This window comes from Lissotriton vulgaris, chromosome 8 (assembly GCF_964263255.1).
Source record: "Lissotriton vulgaris chromosome 8, aLisVul1.2, whole genome shotgun sequence".
NCBI classification, from domain to species: Eukaryota; Metazoa; Chordata; class Amphibia; order Caudata; family Salamandridae; genus Lissotriton; species Lissotriton vulgaris.
The window spans coordinates 43,772,476-43,795,527 of record NC_141696.1 but is presented as its reverse complement, the minus strand read 5'-3'; the positions used below and the strand labels follow the sequence as shown (position 1 = coordinate 43,795,527).

General features: G+C 46.0%; 1 protein-coding gene across 1 annotated transcript in view; it reads left to right on the top strand.

The window, feature by feature from the left end:
- Positions 1-23,052, top strand: part of LOC147693350 (transient receptor potential cation channel subfamily M member 2-like) — a 1,918,272-nt gene that overhangs the window by 1,610,494 nt on the left and 284,726 nt on the right. The window contains exon 28 of the mRNA XM_086933680.1: positions 1,525-1,691. Coding sequence (XP_086789806.1) covers positions 1,525-1,691 — 167 coding nt within the window. The remainder of the gene's footprint in view (positions 1-1,524; positions 1,692-23,052) is intronic.

Sequence of the window (23,052 nt, the reverse complement as noted above, 5' to 3'; positions counted from 1 at the left end):
TCTTCATGGCTCCGCTTTCCTGGAGTGGAAAGGCACAAAACTAACTGACATCAGCACACATAGGTACCACGACCATAACTTCATGTGCAGCTGACGCGGAACCGAACAACGCCACATACCGGCACACAGGAGTAGCACGCTCAATTTTGCAGATCCAGTCTGACACCTGGGAATATTCAAAGGTAAGGCATCTGCGGCTAGATACAGTCTCTACCAGATAAGACGTTACCGGAGGTAAGTAACTTGTTTATTTGCCCTCCTCCCTGATCAGATTGAAAAATATGTGGCCTCCAGCAGTTCATCCTTGACTGCTTCCGCCCTTTTCTCCCTGCTAGACTGTGAAAAATACCTTGCCTTCTGCCATCCTGTCACACCATTCATCTGTTCCATTCCACCTCCTTTCTGCCCACAAAGTGTTGTGCTACACCACTCACACCATCCTCTCCAAAGTACATTTATCTTTTGCTCAGATATAGTGAAGAGTAATACAAGGCTGTGTGCCACCTACTCCTAACTCTGTCTGCATCTTCCCTCCACCTCCCCGCTAAAGCTGTGCTAAATGCTCCCAATGAAGTTGAGAGCCGTTACTGAGCTGACAGGCTCTCTGAAAGCTGTGTCATTGCAGCTCTGAATACCAAGTCAGCACTGCTCTGCAGAAACCCACAGCTGACAGTGAATGTGGCGTTTGGATCTGCAGAGACACAAGTGAGGCTGAAGAAAGCAGGAAACCCTGATAAACGCAATCTGACTGCTTCATTTAGGTCTCTAGAGTCTGAGGGTGAAGTGGGGGAAACAACAGAGAAGGGAGCACTTCCCCTAGTGTTCCCCAATGCCGTAACCTAGTTGTAGCGAATAGCCACATTTAGATTCAGGCATTCATGCTTCTGGCTCAAAGTAAGAGCTACTCATAACTATAACATTAGAGTTGAACATTGTTTAAAACAGCGTTGTTTACCCTCCAGGAGCTCCAAGTGACATCTTACACAAAACAGTGAATACCTGGGTTTCAAAACCAGTGCTTGTGATAATGTTTTTAATTGCAGTCAAGCATCCTAGTTCTTTTCCAACAGGCCTGGAGGCCGGGTGTTGGTTCAGAAAGGAGCAGGGGTTCCAGGAATGTTTCTTCTGTCCATGGGTCAAACACAGTTAGAATCTGAAGACTCTTCCACCTTGTGGAGTTCTGTATGCCCCCTCCCTGAGAGTAATTGCCCAGAGTATGGGGGATGGTGGAAGGGAGGAGCACTCAAAGACTGGAAGAAATTGCTCAGCTGTTCTCCACATCTTTTCCAATTCCTTTTTTCATGTTTCTGCTAGCTAAGTTCTCATTCTTATCTGCTTTCTCGATTCTTGCTAATTTGTCTATCTTTTCTAGTGCACTCATTTGTCTTCTCAAAAAAGTGATTGCTTTCTCTTGTCAAGTCTCTGGTGTGTTTCGATTCTTATACTTCTTTGCACGGCTTGCTGGGATCCTTTGAATATGTATGCATCTATCTAACTTTTATTATTTACTACTTTTGCCAACAGCCATACCTTCTCTGAAGTGCAAAGCAACACCGATCTGCTCTGGAAGTTCCACCAATATAAGCTAATCAATGAATACAGAAACCGGCCTTCTCTCCCACCACCCTTTAACCTCTTATACATTGTGGTCACAATGGTCAAAAAGGTGAACTGTAAGACGGAAGACCAAGGTGAGAAGCAGTCTTGTGACTAAAGGGATAACTTCTTCAATTCCGTCTCATATGATCAGTTCTCTTTCTTATCTTGTGTCTTAGTGAGTGAGTGTACATTTGCTCAATTCTATCTTTTCTGATCCTGTGCCTACCTCATATTTTCTCTTAGTGAGTGAGTGTACATTTTCTCAGTTATGCATCATCTGATGTCTCCTCTGATCCTTTGTCTGACCCCTTTGTATCTCAGTGAGTAAAGAGTACATTTTCACAATTCTCTCATCTGATTCTATCTTCCCCCTCTTCTCTCTTTGTCAGGGAAATGTGCATGTTCTCAATTATATCTCAACTCATCCTTTGTCTACCTCCTACAGCTCAGTGAGTAAACTATACATTGTCTCAATTCTGTCTCATCCAATCCGTTGCCTTCATGCTTTTGCGTTTCTATCTGTGAGTGAAGTGTAAATGTTCTCAATTCTAATCTTATCTGAGCCTTTGTCTACCTTACCTTCTGTCTCATGTGACCTTGTTCCTCCATGTCCTCCCCTCTCAGGCATTTATAGTGCCAGATTATGCTCAGCATCTCTTTGTGTTTGCTCCCTCCCTTAGTCAGGCTCTGGCCACAGGGCACCAGATGAAGGGGGAGGGTTGCAGACTGTTCCAGGTTTGGCTCTAAACATTTTTCTGATGAAAGAACTATTTGAGGGTGTAGCCAGATGCTCAACCTGGCAGATGTCTTTCCTGGAGGCTCCCACCACAGCTCCAAAGAGAATGTTTTTTTTTCATGGATGTTGATTCACCAAAATATCAGGGATAGCGGAAGTGAGATCACACACCCTGTGGCCTTCATGATTTCAAAGTGACACAATATGACATTTGATTCTAAATCTTCCCTGGAAATGTTGTCACACATTAATTGACAATGCTGAAGTTCCATATTAGCTGGATGAATAATATAACAACAGAACAAAGACTTAGCTACAATATAGACCTACCTACAAAATTGAACACCTATATTAGGGTGTTGTTATGCTAGGCAAACATTACTAATTTATCTTTGTGTTACTTGAAATACTATGGGGCATATTTACAAGCCCCTATTGCCACCACAATATCACTACTCACGTTTAGTGATGTTGTGATAGCATAGTGGCTTTGCCTTATTTACAAGGCAGCGTTAAGCCGCTTAACGTGGCTTGACGCTGCCTTGTATATAAGGCACCCTTTCATGCTGTACTTAGCGTTAAAGGAGAGGGCAATGGGTGCTCCGTGGGCGGTTGTGGTGGGTGGGTATTTTTAAGGGTGGCATAAATAGGAGGCAGCGCCAAAATTAAGTCCAACTAAAAACCTGGTCTTAAATAGGCGAAACGAGGAGAAATAATTTATTTACCCTCGTTTTTGCTGTTTCCATGTGTGCTGCGTTGTGCAGCACACATAGAAACAGAAAATTGCCATTGATTGTTTATGTGCAGGAATGTGTCCCTTCCTGCACATAAAGAAATACAAAAAATGTAATTTTGCAATTTCTATGTGTCACAAAAGTTACAAAACACCATTTAAATATTGTTTATATACAGGAAGGAGGACCTTCCTCTACATAAACAATCTTCCCCTACATGCAGCCACCATTGCACTATTGTGCAAGGCTGCCTGCATTGGTGCTAGGCTGCTAAGTGTAGTGCCAACTCAGGGTGAATCTCAGGGCTGCACCATTTTGTTGTAAATTTGGTGCAGCCCTGCATTTCTGAAGTGGTGGAGAGCGGCGTTAAAGCCAAGGAGTCTAACGCCATGCTCCGCCACTTCACTGTAAATATTCCCCTATTTGTTTGTATGCGGAGGATTTATGTCACATAAGTTCTAAGAGCACAAGAACCCTAAATGATTTATACCACAACCTGTAAGAATTTCAATTGTTCCCTTAGTGCACATTCCTTTTCATTTTAATTATGGTTAAACTTGAAAATCGCTGTACCATACAGCGTCCACCTTTTTGTGACCAGCTGTATGGAAAACTCTGCCTCACCACATGCGTCACAACACGGCTGGAATACTACTATCTATCTGAATATGTAAGTACATAATATGAAACATAAAAGCAAATAAATACAACAAGCATGTTGATTATTAAGATGAATGCATTCTTTCTTTTTTATGTACGCAAAATACACTAATACTATGTTTTACTGCTGTACAAAATAGTAATTAAACTGCAACATTTCTAAAACCCTACCAGTCATCAACCTATTCACAAAAATACTGTCAGTGAAAACTGGAAATACCATTACTTTTATAAAAACTGGCATGGAAGCAATATACTTTTGTTTTTCATCAGGATCCAAACAAGCATTTGCAATGCAATCGGTCTTGCCTTTGGGACCTTATATGTATTTAACTGTGCAGGACATTAGCCTGGGAGCTGAAACATCTACTGTTCTTTCACATGGAGGGAAAGTAAACACCAAACTATGTGAGACGCACCCTGGCTACGTCTCTGCGTTGAGTGGGCATTACAAAGTGCATCCACAACATGAACATAGGGTTAAATGGGAGGGGAAGGGGGAGCTGTAAAATAAAAAAAAAGATGTTAAAAAAACAGGGGATTATTCAGCAGACGTTGTCAGCCGGTTAAATCGTTCAAACGTACCTTAGTACCCGGGCCCGTTAATGTTAGGTTAAACTTCTCAGAGCCTATGCAAGGAGCGGCTTCTTTCTCAACCTCTCCAGAAACTCGATGCAGGCTCCTACTGTGGTAGGGAACCACCAAGGCTGGGGAGAGACGAGTAATTAGAATATTAACTGGTCTCCGCCGAAGGCTCATGCGCAGTTTAATGATTACTAAAGAGCACTACTCGGGCTAGGTATGTGGCACCCAGGGGTGGAGGGCAGATAGCAAGTTCTCCTCTTTGCAGTCGTTCCCCTACAGCTACGGCCAATTGCGGCTATACTCAACATGTACAGTTCACGTTTGTTCCGAGGCATCGTGAATGCTGTCAGTGAACCTTGCTCTCAAAGTATTGTTATTACCAGCACCTTTGGAAAACAAGCATTTGCAATGCACTCGGACTCGCATTTACGCAAGACTTAATGCAATGCAAACTGGAGTGTGAGCTGACGGGGGACAGGAGGGCCAGAAGGCATGAACAATGGGTGTGCGGGTAGGCAGGTGGGGGGGTGTTAAGGCATGGTAAAATAGTGCTCACAATGTAAATAACACATACCATGCAAAACTCGAAGTAAAGGGGCCAGTAGCCAAGGAAGGATACACATTACGACATGGCTGTCATAAGGAGGGACTACCAGCCTATAAACCAATATATATATTTACAACAAGGGGTGGTGAGGGACAGAGTCTCTGAATTAAGCAGAAAACTCTCACCCAGTCAAGAGATCAGGGCTAGATCCAACACCGTTTTTTAGCTCACTGCACCATCCCAGTTTCAGAACCTGGCTGTATGCAAATTAGTCTGTTCCTGTCCCAGTGCATGATGGGAACAGGGCAAACCAAACTACAAAAGCCAATTCTTACACTGGGAAGGAAACAAGCTCCCGGGGACCGGTTTCTGGCATTACAGCCGTCTTCGGCCCGGTTTGCTTGAATCCTGATGGTGCAATGAGCAAGGGACTCATGTCTGAGTATACCCTTCCACGTTTAGGGTGGACAAAAATATTTACAACAAGGGGTGGTGAGGGACAGAGTCTCTGAATTAAGCAGAAAACTCTCACCCAGTCAAGAGATCAGGGCTAGATCCAACACCGTTTTTTAGCTCACTGCACCATCCCAGTTTCAGAACCTGGCTGTATGCAAATTAGTCTGTTCCTGTCCCAGTGCATGATGGGAACAGGGCAAACCAAACTACAAAAGCCAATTCTTACACTGGGAAGGAAACAAGCTCCCGGGGACTGGTTTCTGGCATTACAGCCGTCTTCGGCCCGGTTTGCTTGAATCCTGATGGTACAATGAGCAAGGGACTCATGTCTGAGTATACCCTTCCACGCTTAGGGTGGACAAAAATATTTACAACAAGGGGTGGTGAGGGATAGAGTCTCTGAATTAAGCAGAAAACTCTCACCCAGTCAAGAGATCAGGGCTAGATCCAACACCGTTTTTTAGCTCACTGTACCATCCCAGTTTCAGAACCTGGCTGTATGCAAATTTGTCTGTTCCTGTCCCAGTGCATGATGGGAACAGGGCAAACCAAACTACAAAAGCCAATTCTTACACTGGGAAGGAAACAAGCTCCCGGGGACTGGTTTCTGGCATTACAGCCGTCTTCGGCCCGGTTTGCTTGAATCCTGATGGTGCAATGAGCAAGGGACTCATGTCTGAGTATACCCTTCCACGCTTAGGGTGGACAAAAATATTTACAACAAGGGGTGGTGAGGGACAGAGTCTCTGAATTAAGCAGAAAACTCTCACCCAGTCAAGAGATCAGGGCTAGATCCAACACCGTTTTTTAGCTCACTGCACCATCCCAGTTTCAGAACCCGGCTGTATGCAAATTAGTCTGTTCCTGTCCCAGTGCATGATGGGAACAGGGCAAACCAAACTACAAAAGCCAATTCTTACACTGGTAAGGAAACAAGCTCCCGGGGACCGGTTTCTGGCATTACAGCCGTCTTCGGCCCGGTTTGCTTGAATCCTGATGGTGCAATGAGCAAGGGACTCATGTCTGAGTATACCCTTCCACGCTTAGGGTGGACAAAAATATTTACAACAAGGGGTGGTGAGGGAAGGCAGCCTTTAAAAAGGACAAAGACACAAGCCAATGAAAAAGATAGGCGGGGATTAGGCAGAGCTTCCACTCCATACTCCATTTCGCATGGCTCGCAGAGGGAGCAGCACATGCGCCCGGCCGCTATAGGCTCGACCTAAAAAACGATTATGTGAAAGTTAATATCATGTTAACAATAAATTAACATTACATTTTTTTGTCAGATAATATATCTTAGAAAATATAAACTAAATTACAAATTCAGAAAATAGCTAGTCAACAATTTACAGTATTTGGGAAAATAAAGACAACGTAAGGTAAATCAGTTTTTAAATACATTTTCAACTACCAACAAAGAAGTATTTCAAACATCTTTTCTGTCCTACAGAATCCGAAAACAAAATCTAATATTTTTTTCAATCCACAAACTGAAACAACCAAAGACAAAATGTACATTTGCAGGGTTCTGGAGTGACTGCTAACATTGATACAACAAATGGACTCAATGGAAGAAAATGAGGAATCAACGGATTGATATGAATGAAAATTTAACATACTTCACAATCGCACTATTGCACTATTATACTTTTGTTTCAAAAACTCAAAATAGAGCAAACAAGGAAACGGGCTACTATAACACAGTGGGTATATTTACTGTAAGGAGAGACATAGTGAACCCAGAAGTAATTGGAGATGTGCAGACTACTTCACAACTTGGTGTGAATGCAGAGATGTTACTCTTGGAGATTTTGTTGAAAAGACTACAGTGCATAATCCCTCTGCCTCTGCCACAGGGTAGAGAGTTAGAGAAACTGCAAGCTATTAAAAGGCTTGGTGTCAGCTCCAATGAACACAGCAGCTCAGTATTAAGCCCAAAACACTCCATGCAACTTGTTAGTAGTGTGCCCACAATCCAAAATTTAAGAAGCATGGTTCATGGACAAAAGCATGTGAGTGAGGGAGATCTAAACCAACCTAAACATATAGTTAGATATAGTACAATTAACACTTTTTTTTTTACAGAGTTTTATATTGAGCGAACTTGACCTGAATCAGGTATCAGAGCACTTTACCTAGCACCAGTTGCATTACATGAGGACACATTAATTTTTGTTCGGCACGGGGAGATTAAGTGATTTGCCCAGAATCACAGGATGTTCAGTGTCATTGCCAAAATTCGAACTCTGTTCCCCAGATTGGAAGTCGACCGCCCTAACCGTTAGGCCAACTCCTCTCCCCAACCTTAACATATAGTGACATTAACATACACTCAGACCTAACTGAGTCCTTCAAATATGAAACCTCCTTCCTATATAATAACAAAGACTCTCTGAAAAGAATACTCATTTTTGATATCTTGCATAACATAGTACCTCTTGAGACTACTAGAAATCTGCATGCTGGATTGGATTTTTAAGTCAACACCCCTTCTATTTTCTCAGAAACACACTATTCATACTAATTTTATTTTGTTTGTTTTTATTTCTTTAACGAATAAAAAGCAAAAATAGCAATGTTCTTATACCGCATAAGGCGAATTGGAGTTTTCTTATCATATCAGACTAACATATCATACATTCAATTCCCGTCAAAACGCAGCTGATCTCAACTATTCTGATAGATACATCTGCCAGTGGATTCCTCACCTTGTGAATATCCCCCTGCTTTAGCAGCATCCGGAAATTCTTTTTTGTAGCTTCGTACCGACGTGGACCGATGTCACAGAGGCATGGCATCGCGCGCGACTCCGCTGATGTCACTGACCCCATATTAGGCCCACGCCGGTTTGATGACATCAGTTCCCTTTTTTCCGCGTCGTCGAGGCTAAGAGTTTTTTAGGGATCGTCGGTAGCTTTTGCAGTAACTGTGTTACCTTGTGTTGTTCGTGTTTCATTGTCTTCTCTTTCGACATGTCTTTGAAGAAGACCTGATTTAAAGCCTCTAGTGAATGTGGCAAAACCATGTCCGTCACGGATCCACATGAATGCTGCTTATGGTGTTTAAGCTCCGACCAAGACGTCGAAGACTGCCAGTCTTGTAGGAAGATGACACCTAAGGCCCTCCGGGATAGAGAAGCTAAGCTTCTTGTGGCGAAGCTTAAAGGAAGTAAGGAGAAGAAAAAATCAAGGTCTCGGACTCGACGCTCGAGGTCAAGATCTTGTTCGAGGTCGCGATCGGACTCGTCCTCGGCCCATGCTTCGAGATCATCTAAAAAGAAGCATAAGAAGAGGTCCCATCGCTCGAGGAAGGACTCGAGTTCTAAGCCGAAGTTGCAGGTGAAGCTGATTGAGAAGTTTGTGGTATCTTCGGCTTCGGAAGATCAGGACGCCGGGGGTGAGGCGTCGCATGCGAATTCGCCAGGTTCTCCGAGGCAGATGGCGAATCCATCTCCGGTTCCATTCCATCCACCAGATCGGGAGGATGAAGGTGAGGGGGAGATGGTTGGAGAGGGAGGGGCTCAGTTGCCCGAGGGTCTGTCGACTCCGGTGCACCAGCCCGAAGAGGAAGTCAACGTTGTATCGACTCCACGCCCTCAAGAGCAGCCTGGGGGTTCGTACCCAGCCTTCCCGGCTCCAGGTCAGGATCCAACGCATTTCCTTAATGCAATGTTTGGTATATATTCCAGGGCTATGTACCCCTCTGGGGCTCCTGTTGGTCCCACGGGTCCGATGGTGTTTGGTCTTGGTGTTCCCCAAACCTATGCACCTGCGCCCTTTATGCCCTTTATGCCGGCTCCGGTGCCGCATTGGCATTTTCCGACGCCGGCAAGGCCTTCAACTCCAAAGCCATCGACGCCGAAGTCGTCAACGCTGAATCCTTCGATACCGATTCTATCGACCCTGATGCCGAACCCTGAGCGACATCGTGGGATTCTTCCTCGTCTGGCATCGGAATCGACAGTGCATCAGACGGCTTCGAATGTGAAGTACAGGTCGAGGCGTAAAGCCCAGAGGCTGATGGAGGAAGAGAGATATCGTGAGGAGAATTTGGAGGAGGGTGGTCCTGCTCCTCTGTGCAGCGCCCACAGCTGAAGCGCATTGCTGATCTCGCTGCTGCGTGTGGTATCGTAGCCTAATTTATTCAAACAGCATATGCAATACCGCAGCTTAATTTATTTCATTCAATAGCGCTTCTACACGAATTTTGCGCCTAGTATCGTAGAGCCACCCTCACTGCCCTGCCAAGCTGCGCGTCATTTCACTGCCTCTCACTTTGGTAATACCTTCTGCATACTCTGTGTCGTTTGTACGTATTGCCTGTTGACCCGATCTCGCTTTCCATTCCGCCCACCATTTTTGTTGTTGTGCTTCCCCCTGGCCCGCCTCCCCTCCCCGCTACCGCCTCCCTTCTGCCCCTCCCACCCATGAATAGAGGGCTCCCCTCCTCCTATACACAGCTGTGACCGTCTGGACCTGTGCCAACGCGGTCGCTCCCCGACTCGAGATCCCTGGTCCTGCTCCTCTGTGCAGCGCCCACAGCAGAAGCGCATTGCCGATCTCGCTGCTGCGTGTGGTATTGTAGCTTAATTTATTCAAACAGCATATGCAATACCGCAGCCTAATTTATTTCATTCAATAGCGCTTCTACACGAATTTTGCGCCTAGTATCGTAGAGCCACCCTCACTGCCCTGCCAAGCTGCGCGTCATTTCACTGCCTCTCACTTTGGTAATACCTTCTGCATACTCTGTGTCGTTTGTACGTATTGCCTGTTGACCCGATCTCGCTTTCCATTCCGCCCACCATTTTGTTGTTGTGCTTCCCCCTGGCCCGCCTCCCCTCCCCACTACCGCCTTCCTTCTGCCCCTCCCACCCAGGAATAGAGGGCTCCCCTCCTCCTACACACAGCTGTGACCGTCTGGAACTGTGCCAACGCGGTCGCTCCCCGACTCGAGATCCCTGGTCCTGCTCCTCTGTGCAGCGCCCACAGCTGAAGCGCATTGCCGATCTCGCTGCTGCGTGTGGTATCGTAGCCTAATTTATTCAAACAGCATATGCAATACCGCAGCCTAATTTATTTCATTCAATAGCGCTTCTACACGAATTTTGCGCCTAGTATCGTAGAGCCACCCTCACTGCCCTGCCAAGCTGCGCATCATTTCACTGCCTCTCACTTTGGTAATACCTTCTGCATACTCTGTGTGGTTTGTACGTATTGCCTGTTGACCCGATCTCGCTTTCCATTCCGCCCACCATTTTTGTTGTTGTGCTTCCCCCTGGCCCGCCTCCCCTCCCCGCTACCGCCTCCCTTCTGCCCCTCCCACGCTCCGCCCCCTCCACCATCCATTTATGACAGATGTCCCAACGCGCAGCGTCCACGCGCAGCAGTCGCGCCGAAGGTGCGCCAAAGGTAAGCCCGTCTACGCTCGTCCGCGCCTGGACCGCGCCCAGCGCCAGACCCCCTGGTCCCCACCGCTCCCAACCCTCTAGAGTCACATATGATGCCGCCACTCTCCTCGCCCTCAACCCCGGACGTACACCACTATGCTGCGAAGCTACTCCAGGACGTACCCACGGCCCATTCGCCTGTCTCCCCTGCAAGTTCAACTGCTTCAGAACCCTCACCAAATCTACGCCCTCCAAACACAACTCCGACTCTAACCGCCTAAATTGCATCCTGCTCAACACCCGCTCGGTCCACAGACACGCAACAGAACTCTGGGACCTAATCGACACTGCGTCACCTGACATCGCCTTCCTTACTGAGACATGGATGAACACATCATCAGCTTCCGACATTGCCATAGCCATACCGGACGCTTACAAGATTATTCGAAAAGACCGCACCAATCAAACAGGAGGAGGCATCGCCATCGTCCAAAGAAAAACCATCAAAATCACAACCAGCTCCGACGACAATCTTGCAACCGCCGAACATCTCCACTTCCAAATCCACACCGACCCCAGGACCACACTTAGAGGCACCCTCATTTACAGGCCTCCAGGCACCCGCACTCAATTCAGCGATGACATCACGGACTTCGTCAGCCCACACGCCCTCGCCTCCAAGAACTACATTCTTCTAGGAGACCTCAACTACCACCTTGAAAACAAACACGACAGCAACACCACCACCCTTCTGGACAACCTGGCCAATCTCGGAATCAAACAACTTGTTGACACCCCCACTCACACAGCCAGACACACGCTCGACCCTATCTTCACCTCCAGCAAGCACATCTCCTTCGATCGCACTAAAGCTCTCCACTGGACGGATCACAGCTGTGTTCACTTCAGCTACAAAACCACCCTGACCCACAACCTATTCCTCGGAGAAACTGGAACAAAATCACCACCGACCAACTCCTCACATCACTCAACCAAAACCCTCCCACCCTCTCAATGGACCCAGACCAAGCAGCCACCAACCTCAGGCAATGGATTACCCACAGTGCGGATGAATTAGCACCCCTGAAAAAGCACCAGATGAAATCAGCCAGCAAAAAGGCTCCCTGGTTCAATGATGAACTTAAAAAATCCAAGAACCTATGCCGCACCATGGAGAAGAATTGGAGAAATAACCCAACCTCAGACAACATGGCCTCCCTCAAGACAGCCACCCGCAAACACCACCAACTGATTCGATCCGCCAAGAAATCAGCATTCAAGGATCGTCTCGACAACAACACTCATAACAGCAAGGAACTCTTCAATATCGTCAAAGAATTCACCAACCCCACGCAGCATCTAACGACATCACTCCCTCCCAAGACCTTTGCGATGCGCTATCCTCCTTCTTCTACAACAAAATTGCTGACATCCACAACAGCTTCGAGAATTCTCCCAGCGATCAACCCGCCCCACGCCCTTCAGATCCTACTCCTCCAACTAACCACCTCAGTGCCTGGAACCCAATCACCACTGAAGATACCATTCGCCTCATGAACTCAATCCACTCTGGCTCGCCTTCTGACCCCTGTCCCCACCACATCTTCAACAAAGCTGACTCCATCATCGCACCCCAACTCCGCGATGTCATCAACTGCTCTTTCAACTCTGCCACCTTTCCAGAAAGCTGGAAACACGCCAAACTCTGCGCCCTTCTGAAGAAACCCACAGCAGACCCCTCAAAACTGAAAAACTACCGACCCATATCCCTCCTCCCTTTCCCGGCCAAAGTCATCGAGAAAGCCGTCAACAGCCAGCTCACCGCCTTCCTTGAATCCAACAACTCCCTTGATCCATCTCAATCCAGGTTTCGAGCCAAACACAGTACCGAAACAGCCCTCATTGCAGCGACCGACGACATCCGAGCACTCCTGGACAACGGAGAAACAGTGGCCCTCATCCTACTCGACCTTTCCGCCGCTTTCGACAGAGTCTGCCACAACACCCTTATACATCGCCTCAGCAACATTGGCATACAAGGAAAAGCCTTGGACTGGATCATCTCATTCCTCGCTGGGAGAACTCAAAGAGTCCGACTTCCCCCATTTTACTCAGAGACCACCGAAGTCATCTGCGGCGTTCCTCAAGGATCCTCACTCAGTCCCACCCTCTTCAACGTCTGCATGAGTCCTCTCGCCTCCATCGCGCGTCAACACAACCTCAACATCATCTCTTACGCCGACGACACCCAGCTAATCCTTTCCCTCACCAAAGACCCAAACACCGCCAAAACCAATCTTCACGAAGGCATGAAAGAAGTAGCCGAATGGATGGAACAGAGCCGCCTAAAACTCAACTCAGACAAAACGGAGGTGCTCATCCTAGGATCTTCCCCCTCAGCTTGGGACAACTCTTGTTGGCCTTCCGCTCTGGGCACAGCACCCACACCCACAGACCATGCACGTAACCTTGGCTTCATCCTAGACTCCTCTCTCTCGATGTCCAGACAAGTCAACGCCGTCTCGTCCTCCTGCTTCAACGTACTTCGTATTCTCAAAAAGATCTTCCGCTGGATCCCCCTCGAGACAAGAAAGACTGGCACCCACGCACTGGTCACGAGTAGACTGGATTATGGTAACACACTTTACGCCGGAATCACAACAAAATTACAGAAAAAACTCCAGCGTATCCAAAACGCGTCAGCGAGACTCATATTAGACATCCCGCGCCAAGATCACATCACCGGACATCTAAAAGACCTCCACTGGCTTCCCGTCAACAAAAGAATTACTTTCCGCCTTCTCACCCACGCACACAAGGCCCTCTACAACCTAGGACCCGAATGCCTCAACACTCGACTGTCCTTCTACAAACCCACCCGCCAACTAAGATCGTCCAATCAAGCCCTCGCCGCAGTCCCGCGCACCCGGAAATCCACCATGGGTGGCAGATCCTTCTCCTTCCTGGCTGCCAAGACCTGGAACTCACTCCCCACCCACCTCCGCCTTACTCAGAACCACATCTCCTTCAGAAAAGAACTTAAAACCTGGCTATTCGACAAATAATGAACCCCTTCCCCTAGCGCCTTGAGACCCTCTTGGTGAGTAGTGCGCTATACAAATGTCCGAACTTGAACTTGAACTTGAGCTGTCCCCTGAGTGGGATTTAGTTTAAGTACCGGATGAACCCTCTAAAGATGTGACTCCTTATCATGTCGTAATAAAGAAGCCATAACACCACCACTGGGTCTGGGCTCCCAACAGCACAGCTTGCCACAAGCTAGTAATAAACAAAAGAGAGTGCACATGCTGCTACCTAATTAATTTCCCTAGTTTTTGCAAAACATATGAAATCAAACAGATGTTTTGTGATCAAAAAGTATCGTTTTTTAATTTTTAACTTAAGTCAATTATTCACTTTTGACCTTTTTTGAAAAATGTATTTTGCCAAGTTCATATTTTAAGACCTTATGTACAACAAAGAAGAAAAATAACATTTACTCAAATTCCTATTTACAACTAACATTCTAAGTACATTTCAAAATTATCTCATTCAAACAATCAATCATACCACTAATATACCACACAAAAATATATACATACAACAGACAGTGAGAAAAATATATAAATTATTTTCCAGTTGGAATACAAATAATCACAACAAAGCCATGAACGTTTCTTATGCTTTACAGAAGCCTATCTATATATTTTTTATAACTTTTACTTATTTCAGGCTTTTTTTAGTCTACGCGTTTCGAACTCATATCAATGTTGAGTTCTCATCAGGACCATAGTCTGTGAAAGAGAACAAAAAAGTTTTCATGGTTTTAGCTTCCTTTCTCAACAATGCACTGCCCCTATCACTACTGCAAGCTCCTTTATCTTACCTCTCGATCAAAAGAAACCACAGGAAGTAGAGAAAACATCTAATGTAAAAACATATGTGACAAATGGTCAATAACCACTTTGTGTTCAACACTCCAAATGTACCACTAGATCACTACCTCTATTTTCACTTACTTCTTAAATGAAAATCCATTCCTAATGTGTTTGTGAAATAAGCCGATTTTTCTGTTTCTGCAGAAGAAGGGGGTAGAGAACTGATCAATGACCCTTTGTGGGGAGAGTCCAGGGTGAGCATTTGTTTGTTTCGAAAAAGCGCTTACCTCAATTGAGGGTTCGGGCTTCTTCGGATATGGGTTCTGAGCCTTCGCCTGGGAGTCTGAAAGACAATTTGGCGTTTTCGTTATCCACTGCAACTATTTCAAAGGCTGGCGCCCTACTACGTTTAACTAGTGCTGGTGGCATGGGGTTCCCTTACCTTAGTCCGACGAGGCAGTGTACATAGATCTTCTCCGTTTGTTTTTGATGAACCGTGTCCTAATCGCATGTGCTTCCGGGTCGGCAAAGGATCATGGGGCATGTAGTTTGGCCTACTCCCGTTCTCTATATATACATGATTTAACGCTCAAAAGAAAGCTGTTATAGAAACTGGTTTTATATTACAAAAACTGTCGGTTGTGCTTCATATCGATTGCTTGCTTATTTGCCATGAAGTACAGTAAAAAACATCGTAGTTGACGTTTGTTTTATCCATTTCGAAGCAGCCTCACAATTTTGAATTCTCATTGTTTCTTGAATGCCGTCCAATGGATTTTGGTATTTGGAGTTTATACCAGAGAAAATTTGGATATTTACCCCTTTGTTCATAATGGTAAAACCGGTCTTTGTACAAAAACGTGGAGTGATCTTAAAGCCATTTTGGATTCTTAATTCTTTGATACCTTTTGGTGGTGTTATAGCCTCCAAGCGTTTTAAGTGCTCGAGTTCCGTTTTTTTCGGAATTCTTCAGGCATGATGGGAACTGTCGTTCGGACCAGAAGACGTATCATCACCTCAATCAGTTCATGATGTATTATGTTGGTAAATTGCATTCACCCCCTTCCCGGTATGAGTGGTCATAAGGACATCTGTCTTTTTTTCAGAAATAGTGGCTGTCAGTCCGGTGGGGATTTTTTGATAGGGAGTTTTCAAGAGTCAGGACCGTGATTCAGAGTTTGAACATTTCTGACATCTCGTTTAATCCTGATATTGCCGTGTTGAATTTGACAATTAGCATTGCTTCCATTTTTGTCCGTTTTGCGTCAAGATCTCCGCCTCTGGCATCGTTTTCCACTTTTGCAATTACTGTACAAACTAGATCAGTCTCTTTATGTTGTTTTTCTCGCCAGTGGTTCACTAGGGGTGCTGTTGCCACATTGTTTCGGATTCTTGATTTGTGTTGTTGTATCCGTAATCGTATTTCTTGGTTTGTTTTTCCGATGTAAACTAAGTTACATGGACAAAAAATTCCATAGACCACATAGCGTGATTTACAATTCGAGAAACTCTCATGTAATAAAGAAGGCTGCAAGTTTATTGAACATTGCTCTACCTACTGCTGAGTTTAAGTCAAATCTTCTCACAGAGGTCCTTCCCTCTCCATCTTCAGTAACTGAACCATTGCTGCCTTTTAATGATGCCCTCAAAGAACCGATTTTAGAGGTTTGGAAGAAACCTGTATCCGCTCCTGCTGTATCTAGGGCTGTTGCCAGGAGGTAAAGAGCTGCTCCTGATGACCCAGAATTTTTATCCACTCACCCTCTGCCTGAGAGTTTGGTGGTGCAGGCGGCCTGTTCCAAAAGATCAACGGGAACTTTTCCACAGGTTCCAGCAGAAAAGGAGTCGAGAAAACAGGATCAGGCTGCTAAAAAGGTTTTCTCCTCCGCCAGTATGGCGCCGAAGTCCACGAATGCGACCTGCCTGATGGGGCGTTATATCCACGCCCTGATGGACACTGTAAAACAGTTGGTGCCCAAGATACCGGAGGAGGATAGAAAAGACTTCCAGGAGGTAATCTCTGACACTCAGGCTGCAGCAAGGCAGGTGATTCAGAGTGGATTGGACACAGCAGTTCTGTGGCTAGGGTCATGGGCTGTTCTGTGGCAACGAGGAGAGCTGCATGGCTGAAATCGAGTGAGTTTTCACCAGATGTCCAGTCTACATTGATGGATCTCCCATTCGGCGGGTCTGGTTTATTTGGCAAGAAGGCAGACACTGCTTTAGAATGCTTTAAAGACAGCAGGGCGACGGCTAAGTCGTTGGGCCTTCAGACCAGGGGCACTTTTGGGAGACGTTCTAGAGGATTTAGCAGATCTTCTTTTCGATCCTACAAGACAACGCAGCAGCAGCCGCAGCAGCAGCAAAACACGCTGTACAGGTCTTATAGGGGCAAGCAAAGAGCCCGTTCTCGAGGCCGTCAAGCTTCCTCCTCTTCCCCATCCCAGCCCCCTGCCAACGCAGCAAAGCAGCCCTAGATCTGCCATTCCGGATCATGTGGGTCCAGTGGGGGGTCAGCTTACCCATTTCCTACGAGATTGGGAATTGATCACATCGGATCTTTGGGTTCTCAATCTTGTGGGGAATGGGTATGCTCTTCCATTTCGTGAGTTTCCCCCAAATTACCCTCCTTGCCAGGGTTATTGTTCGGAGGACCAGCTGCTTCTCCTGCAGGAAGAAGTCCTGGCACTGATCAGAAAAGGTGCAATAGAGTTATTTCCGGAGCTGGAAAGGGGTCAGGGATGCTACTCCCGGTATTTTCTGATCCCCAAGAAGGATGGAAGGCTTCGGCCAATCCTAGATCTCAGGATCTTGAGCCTTTACCTGAAACAGGAAAAGTTCAAGATGCTCACTCTTGCACAGGTGCTTCAGGCGCTGATGGAAGAAGACTGAATGTGTCGATCGATTTGCAGGATGGATATTTTCATATTCCCATCCTGAAGTCGCACAGAAAGTATCTCCATTTTACGGTTGGGTCGCAACACTACCAGTTTGCGGTCCTTCCGTTTGGTCTTACTACTGCGCCTTGAGTCTTCACGATGGTGATGGCGGTGGTGGCAGCACATCTCAGGAGGTCGGGGATACTTGTATTCCCGTATCTGGACGACTGGCTGATCAAAGCAGAGTCGCCGGGAAAGGTGTTCAATCACCTGCAGGAGACAACTCAGTTGTTGCCCAGGTTGGGTTTTTCGATAAATGTACCCAAATCTCACCTGGTGCCCTCCCAGCGCAACCTGTTCATAGGTACGGTACTGGACACTTCTGTATGCCGTGCATTCCCTCCTCCTCAAAGGATTCGCGACATACAGGAAATGATTCCTTTATTCTACAATGGAGCGGTTGTTCCAGTCCTGAAGGTCCTACGTCTGTTCGGTCTTATGGCTTCTTGCAGTCTGTTGGTCAACCATGCACGCTGGCACATGAGGGCGCTCCAGTGGTGCCTCCGCAGGCAGTGGTATTAGCACAGCAGAGATCTCAGGGAGTCAGTGAGGCTCTCCAGAGAAACTGCAGCGGATCTGTCTTGGTGGAGCGTGGAAGGCAATCTGTCACAAGGAAACCCTTTTCAACTTCCTCCATCGGTGGCTACGGTGATAACGGATGCATCCACTATAGGGTGGGGTGCTCATCTGGGGGACCTGGAGGTCAAGGGTCTTTGGTCTCCAGAGGAAAGGTTACTTCACATCAACCTACTGGAATTACAGGCGATACGTCTGGCGCTCAAGGCCTTCCTCCCTTCCCTTCGCGGGCGGTCAGTTCAGGTCAGGTCCTGACGGACAACACGACCGTGATGTTTTATGTCAACAAGCAGGGAGGAGTGGGGTCGCAGTGTCTCTGCAGACAGGCTCTGCGTCTCTGGTCCTGGGTTCGGGACCATCAGATTTGTCTGATGGCAAATCATCTGGCCGGAGTTCTGAACGTTCGTGCAGACAGTCTCAGTTGGCAGTTCTCTGCGGACCACGAGTGGAGGCTTCATCCATAGGTAGTTCGTCACGTCTTTCTGACGTGGGGAACTCCTCGGGTGGACTTGTTCGCCACTCCAGAGAATGCTCACTGCCCGTCATTCTGCAGCCGATGCAGAGAGCCTTGGGGGATGCGTTTCAGTTGAGTTGGGACTCGCAACTCCTTTACGCGTTTCCTCCCATACCCTTGATTCCTCGGGTTCTGAGGAAAATTTGCCAAGACCGGGCCCAAGTTATATTGATCGCCCCGGATTGGCCAAGAAGGGTGTGGTACACAGACCTTCTCCACCTCTCCTCTCACCCGCCGCTCCGTCTCCCTCACAGGGCAGATCTCCTCTCCCAGATGGAGGGGCAGGTTCTACACCCCCACCTCCAGACCTTACACCTTCATGCCTGGAAATTGAACGGGGCAACCTGAGTTCCTTTTCTCTCCCACACGATGTGGTGGATGTCATTTTGTCAGCCAGGCGTGACTCCACTAAGTCCATTTATTTCTATAGATGGTCAAAGTTTGTTGCTTGGTGTGGAGAAAAGTCCATTGACCCTTTAAGGGCTTGTTTGTCCAATATTCTTCAATTTGCTCTTTCCTTGGCCCAGCAGGGTTTTGCGGTGGCAGCTATTAAGGGTTATTTTTATCGGCCTTATCGGCTTTCCTTTGTTTGCCTGACCAGCCCTCTTTGTTTAAGTCACCTATTGTTTTACGATTCAACAAGAGCCTTACCAATAAATTTCCTCCTACTCCTTTTATTGTACCTAAATGGGACTTGAACCTTGTTCTTACACTCTTGATGGGTTAACCTTTTGAACCCTTACACTCATGTCCCTTGAGACTTTTGTCTTTCAAGAAAGTCTTCCTTGTAGCAATTACCTGGGCAAAGAGGGTAAGTGAGCTTCAAGCTCTTAGTTCAAAGCCCCCGTTTTTATCCATTCATGCTGATCGAATGGTTCTTAGGACCAAGGCTACTTTTCTGCCGAAGGTGGTAACTCCTTTCCACCTGGGGCAATCCGTTACCCTCTGTACCTTTTATCCTCCCCCTCACTCTTCCAAGGAGGAGGAGCGGCTTTTTTGCTTGGACCCTAAGAGGGCGGTGAGCTTCTACCTGGACAGGACAAGGGCGTTCAGGTTGGATGACCAGCTGTTCGTTGGATTTGCTGGCTGCAGGAAAGGAAGATCTGTGCACAAGCGCACGCTCTCAAGATGGATAATTTTATGCATCAAGATCTGCTACTCCCTGGCGGGTAAGGAACCTCCAGAGGGTATAAGGGCTCATTCCACTAGAGCTAAGTCTGCAACTTATGCTCTTTCCTGTAGAGGACATTTGTAGAGCCGCGACTTGGGCCTCCCTCCACACTTTCGCGAAGCATTACTGCTTGGATACCGAGGTGAGGAGGGACGACCACTTTGCGCGTTCTGTCCTCCAAGATTTCTTAGTATAGAAGAGTGGACACCCTCCTCCGGGAGTGGGGACTGCTGTGGGAATCTATTCACAAGGTGAGGAATCCACTGGCAGATGTATCTATCAGAAGAACAAGTTACTTACCTTCGGTAACGCTTTTTCTGGTAGATACAGTATCTGCCTGTGGATTCCTCACTGACCCACCTGCCTCCCCGTTGTCCACTCTTGTATACCATGCTTATTGTATATATATATAAATATTTATTGTCAAAGGAAATATTTATTACATTTTGCTTTCCCTCATTGTTTTCGCACTATGTGTGTTATCTGAGCATTGTGTACTGTGTATACTATGTATTTTACTACTGTCATTGGTCAGTCCGTGTGCCTCGAAGGCACGAAAAAAGGGCGGAACTTATGTCATCACGCCGGCGTGGGCCCAATATGGGGTCGGTGACGTCAGCGGAGTCGCGCGCGATGCCGTGCCTCTGTGACGTCGGTCCACGCCAGCGAAGCTACAAAAAAGAATTTCCGGATGTTTCTGACGCAGGGGGATATTCACAAGGTGAGGAATCCACAGGCAGATACTGTATCTACCAGAAAAAGTATTACCCGAGGTAAGTAACTTGTTCGTCTCAACCATGTCCAACACAAATGATCAGTTCTTAGTTAACAGCAATATAAAACATTCACACTAATATAAATATCTTTTGCGCCTGACAAACATTCCACTACATACACAGAATTTCTGTCAGTAATAAAATCTAAAACGATTAAAAAAGTCCTTCGAGATTAACAGTTGATTTTTAGTTGCAAATTATAAATGCTATTAGGAAATATGTCATGATACCCACATTTAATGATTTTCTTTCATTTTTCCCAGTTGCATTTTAAAAACAATACAAAAACATCCTTGACAGAAGAATATATGTCATGAAGGGAATTACAAATAAAACTTGAAAAACTAACAGCAGTGTTATTTATACCCTCTGAATTAGTAGAGGAATTCTACCACCAATTAAACAATCTGACTGCTTTACACATAACATCGTAAATCAATGGGGGGGAGAAGAAAGGAATTGTGACTCATTCAGCTTCCTTGTCGTAATATCCAAAATCAATAGGGAATTAATCACTCGACCTGAGTAACCAGGGCTAGCAACTGTGTAATTAAAAGCCCTCAATCACGTTTAGCAAGGTCGTAAGGCAGTATATCTTGGTTCGCCGCCAAGTTTAAAAACGTGTAAGCATCATCATTGGGCTCCCTTTTGTAGTTTGCTTACCTTCACCAGCAGGAATTCCACTGGTTATTGCAGTAGTGATTTAAGATAAAGTGAACGTGCTCAAGTGGAGTGAAATGTAAAAACTTGTGTGTCCTTGACCAAATTTTAATAAGTCAAGAATCAAGTACTAATAAAAACAACGTGTTGCGTGTGTGGATGGGTTACTAGTCCTACGCAATAGTAGTGTCCAATGAATAGGTCGACATGTTCCAGCCCTGTGTATACGCCTGAACGGTCAATGGGGCTTCCTTCAAGACCTCAAAAAGAAAAAAGTGTGGAGGTAACCTGTGTACTACACAAGTACCTATTTGTAACAATACTGGTTCCGTTCTGTGTGTAGAGTAAATTATTTCTATAAAAATAAAAGGAGGGAGGGGGATGAAAATACATGTTAATACAATGTTGCCTCTAGATTGTCTTACAATGTTACAAGCAAATGGTCCAATGAGCGTTGCTCTACTTTAAAAACACTCTGTAGAGTAGTGTAGAAATAAGGAACTGGAAAATGGCAATTCTTTATCCTTGTCCATTGTCTTAGTGATGTGAATAACACAAACATTCTCCTACACAAAATGGCCCATGGTGAAGAGATTACACATAGCGATGTGCACAGTCAAGTCTGTGGGTACACATATGTTCGATCTTACACTCATATATCTCGCATTTCATGGTGCTCTCGTTAGAATCCTCTCTCATAATAGTCAAGAGAACATCAAAATTAATGGTACTTTACACATAATGAATTAAAATTGGCTCCACTTGTGAATTACTTTGAAGAAAACTTCACTGGCCATTGTAGCATCCTCCCCAGCCCGGGAGCATGCAAATGACCACATCCCACTCGGAGCTCAGTAGCACACATCTTTATTCGTCAGCATGCAACTGTTTACTGAATGCGCTACATCATAAACATTATTGACCATGCCCATTCACAACCAAAAAAATCTCACAACATACTACGTAACTTTGTAAGGAGTCTGCTGAGGACCACAAAGGTACTACTGCACATAATCACATGACACTACAGCTCCCCCTTTGTTAAATAAAAAGTACAAACAACATATATAGAGTCCCACAATGAGTCGTGGAGCTACTCTCACCAATCTTCCAGATCAATTCATACTAGGTAAAGAAGTTGCACTGTCATCTGGCATTGTACATGTAGAGTTGGATGCTTGAATTTGACACTCAGGTGGACTTGTCTCATTCGTTAGGTCTGGGCTGAAGAACCTTGAGGCAGATGCTTAAAATGTGACAAGTCTAATGCAATGGACTTTCAGGATGCTGAGTGGTCACCAGGAGTCCATTACTTGTTAGCACTCTCAATGGATCAGCATCAAAATGAGCATCAGTCTTGTGTTTCAGTTTTTGTTTGACTAGGGATCAGTCTCCTTCTTCAAAAGCAATGTTTTGAGTGCCTCTGCACTTATCTTCATAGGCCTTCATCTTGTGTTTGCAAAAAGTGTCCATGAAACTAATCTCATCAATCTCCATTACTCGGTTCGTGGTCCATTTGGGTAGCTTTGTTTCAATGGCTCTCCCAATCAGCAAGGTGGCTTTCACCTGTTGTGGAATAGGGAATTGACCGATAGGCATGTCGGGCTGGGCACAAGGCTGACCTGGATAGACTGCTTTGAGCGCAGCGTACCACTTTCTTCAGGGTCCCCATAAATTGTTCAATAAGCTATTTGCCTGTGGCCAGATGGGTGTGCTTTTCTGATGTTTCACTTTCAAGCAACTGATAAAGTCCTTAAATCTCTCTGCTGTTCAAGGGTGGAGCATTGTAAGATTTATAAATGGAGGGAACACCCCATACTGTGAAAATA